General features: G+C 61.8%; 1 protein-coding gene across 1 annotated transcript in view; it reads left to right on the forward strand.

Moving 5' to 3' along the window:
* TBX10 (T-box 10) overlaps positions 1-1,520 on the forward strand; it is a 3,865-nt gene extending 2,345 nt beyond the window's left edge. The window contains exons 4-7 of the mRNA XM_023743852.1: positions 3-70; positions 356-423; positions 618-712; positions 1,126-1,520. Coding sequence (XP_023599620.1) covers positions 3-70; positions 356-423; positions 618-712; positions 1,126-1,415 — 521 coding nt within the window. The 3' untranslated portion in view covers positions 1,416-1,520. The remainder of the gene's footprint in view (positions 1-2; positions 71-355; positions 424-617; positions 713-1,125) is intronic.
* Positions 1,521-3,058: the final 1,538 nt, after the last annotated feature.

Below are 3,058 nucleotides of genomic sequence, written 5' to 3' on the forward strand. Positions count from 1 at the left end.
AGGAGACTTCAAGTCCTTCGTGTTCACGGAGACCCAGTTCACGGCCGTGACGCCGTATCAGAACCACCGGGTGGTTGGGCCACAGCTCCTGGGGCACCTGCCAGCCCATTTCATAGGGATGGAGACTGAGGCTCAAGTCTTAGCCGCCCCGTGCACACAGACCCCAGCCCTTCTCTCCTTCCCCGGACTCAGTGAGCGTCTGCCCAGTCATTCCCCTCCCTTCACCCCCGCAGTGGTTCCGGGTCCCAGGGCCTCCTGACTGGGGGGTCCAGGGAGGTAAGGATGGGTGAGCCTGGGGCCCCACAGCCTTTCCCCAGTTCGGGGCTGACCCATAACTTCACTCTCTTCTCTGCAGATCACGCAGCTGAAAATCGCCAGCAACCCTTTCGCCAAGGGCTTTAGAGAGAGTGACCCGGACTCCTGGTACTGACTCCTGTCAGGCTTCCCGCTGCCCTGGCCCAGCCCCTCAGCCCCAGCCCCCGGCATCTGCTAGGGCTGGGCTCCTTAGAAGGGCCACACCCATGGACTGGTCCTGGGGTCTCATGGGCTGACTGAACCAGATCCTTGGCGTGGTTCTCCACCTTGACCCCTGCCCCTCCCTGCCTGTCCATCTCCAGGACTGCATCTGCACAGCCCCTGCCCAGCGTCCCCGCCCGGAGTCGCAGCAGCCTCGGGCCCTGCCTGCTGAGGGGCTCCGCAGAGCAGGAGAAAGGTTAGTCCCCAGGGGGACCAGAGCCCACACGGTGGGTGAGCAGCCAGGGGGCAGCACCACAGGGCTGCCAAGAGGCTCCAGCTCACTCAGCAGCCCACTGGGCACCTGTGTGGACAGGAGGGGAAGCAGATTTCTCAGGCAATTTGGGGCCCAGGGCAGAGAGAACAGGTAGGGACACGGTTCTGAGAGGGAAGGGGGTGCGGTGGGGGGCGAACAGGTGAACTTCCTGGAGGAGGTGGTTCCCAAGCTGGGCCTTGCAGGACTGGGAAGGAGAAAGTGAGAAAGAAATCCCAGGCAGAGGTAAGAGCAGGAGCAAAGGCTGAGGTGGGCAACCTGGGATGGGAGGAGCAGAAAAGGGCAGGTGTGGATGTGCGGGGAGGTCTGGGGTTCGCTCAGACTGCTTCCTCCCTCAGATCCCAACAAAGCTCCAGCTTCCACCTCCAGGAGCCCTGCTCGGCTCCACCACCAGCTGCTGGCCAGCCCTGAGGCTCTGCTGGCCCCCGCCACCTACCGGGCCCTCGCCTATCAGGACCTGTACCCTGGAGCCTCAAGCTCTCTTGGAATCCCAAGGGCCCGGCCAACGCCGTATCCCCTCCCCAATATCCAGGCTGACAGGGATCAGGGGGGCCTGTCCCTCCCAGCTGGGATGGGGCTCCTGGCCCCCACTGCCGCGTGCCTGAGGTCTCACCAGGACCCTCAGTGATGAGGGGTACCCTGTGGACACAGTCCTCTTACCCTGGACCCCACGCCCTCCAGCCTCACCTCTGCAGAGACCCCCGCCTTCCCAAGGAGAGCAGTGAACACAGAAGCCCAGAGGGGGAGGCTACCTGCCCACAATCTCAGCAAGGCTGGGATGGTGCCAGGCTAGGACCAGGCCTCCTACCTCCCGACCTGTCCCCTTATGCCTTGGGGGTGACTCCTCCAGACCCTGCTCCCCCTCTTCCTTACCCCAAACATTAAACCATTTGGCATGGGTGGTCAGAGCGCTTCTGTCCTCAGGGCTGAGGGTGGAGGGCCTCAGGGACACTCCAACGCCAGAGCCTGGGCTGCAGACACCCCAAAGCTCTCCCAGTGCCCCCGGCATCCCTGGAAGCACAGTGATGGTCAAGGTGGTGACACCAGCGAGGGGCAGGGCTGGGTGGGAGGCGGAGTTCCCGCTCCCTACCTGTGTGCCCAGATGAGGACTGAACTGCAGCTCAGAGAGGTACTTGCTCAAGTCAAGGTTTGATGACACCTGCCACTCAACGTCGTCGAGGTGCTGTGCATAGGTTGGGGTCGTCTGGCGGAGGGTTACAGAACCAACATAGGCAATGGCCACGCGTGCCACGATCGGGTGGGGGAGGGACTTGAGAATCTGATCGAGACTTGACACGGGAGAGCTTCTAGAGCAGTGGTTCTCAACCTTCCTAATGCCGCGACCCTTTAATACAGTTCCTCATGTTGTGGTGACCCCCAACCATAAAATTATTTTCGTTGCTACTTCATAACTGTAATTTTGCTACTGTTATGAATCGTAATGTAAATATCTGATATGCAGGATGTATTTTCATTGTTACACATTGAACATAATTAAAGCATAGTGATTAATCACAAAAACAATATGTAATTATATATCTGTTTTCCGATGGTCTTAGGCGACCCCTGTGAAAGGGTCGTTCGACCCCCAAAGGGGTCGTGACCCACAGGTTGGCGACCCACAGGTTGAGAACCGCTGTTCTAGGGAAAGCGACATTTAAACCTAAAGGAGTAGAAAGGAAAAAGGAAAAAAGGAGTAGAAAGGAGAGGGAGAGGGGACACAGCTCCGGGAAAGGCCAGGCGGGAGTGGGTCCCAGGAACGCGAGGTCCCGGCGCGGCCCCTGATATCTAGGGGGCGCCCCATGAACCCCCTAAACGCCGACTCCGCCCATCTTGGAGCAGTTCCTGTGAGGTCCTTGGAGAGAAACGGACACACACGGGCGCAGAGGGACGGGAACCGGCGGGGCCTCCGCAGCAAGACACCCCGATTCCTGAGCTCCGCGTCGGAAGGGCTGAGTTCGCCCCCGGGCCGAGCACGACCGAAGGTCGAGGACACACAAGCCTGACCGCCCATCCCAGGTCCGGCCCGGCCCACGCCGCCCTCTGCGGGCAGCCAGGACACCGGCCCCCGCCCCTTCCGGCCCCGCCCACTGGTCCCTTCTGGGACCCGCCCCCCGCACAGGCCACGCCCCCTGTTTAGGCCACGCCCCTTGTGTAGGCCATGCCTTGAAACCGCCAGGGCAGCTTAGGAGCCCAAGGGCGGGGCGGGGCGGGGCGGGCGTTCGGGCCCATCGGTGCGCCGCCCGCGCCGGGTCGGAGCTCCGGAGCGCT

This window comes from Myotis lucifugus, unplaced genomic scaffold (assembly GCF_000147115.1).
Source record: "Myotis lucifugus unplaced genomic scaffold, Myoluc2.0 scaffold_415, whole genome shotgun sequence".
NCBI lineage: Eukaryota > Metazoa > Chordata > Mammalia > Chiroptera > Vespertilionidae > Myotis > Myotis lucifugus.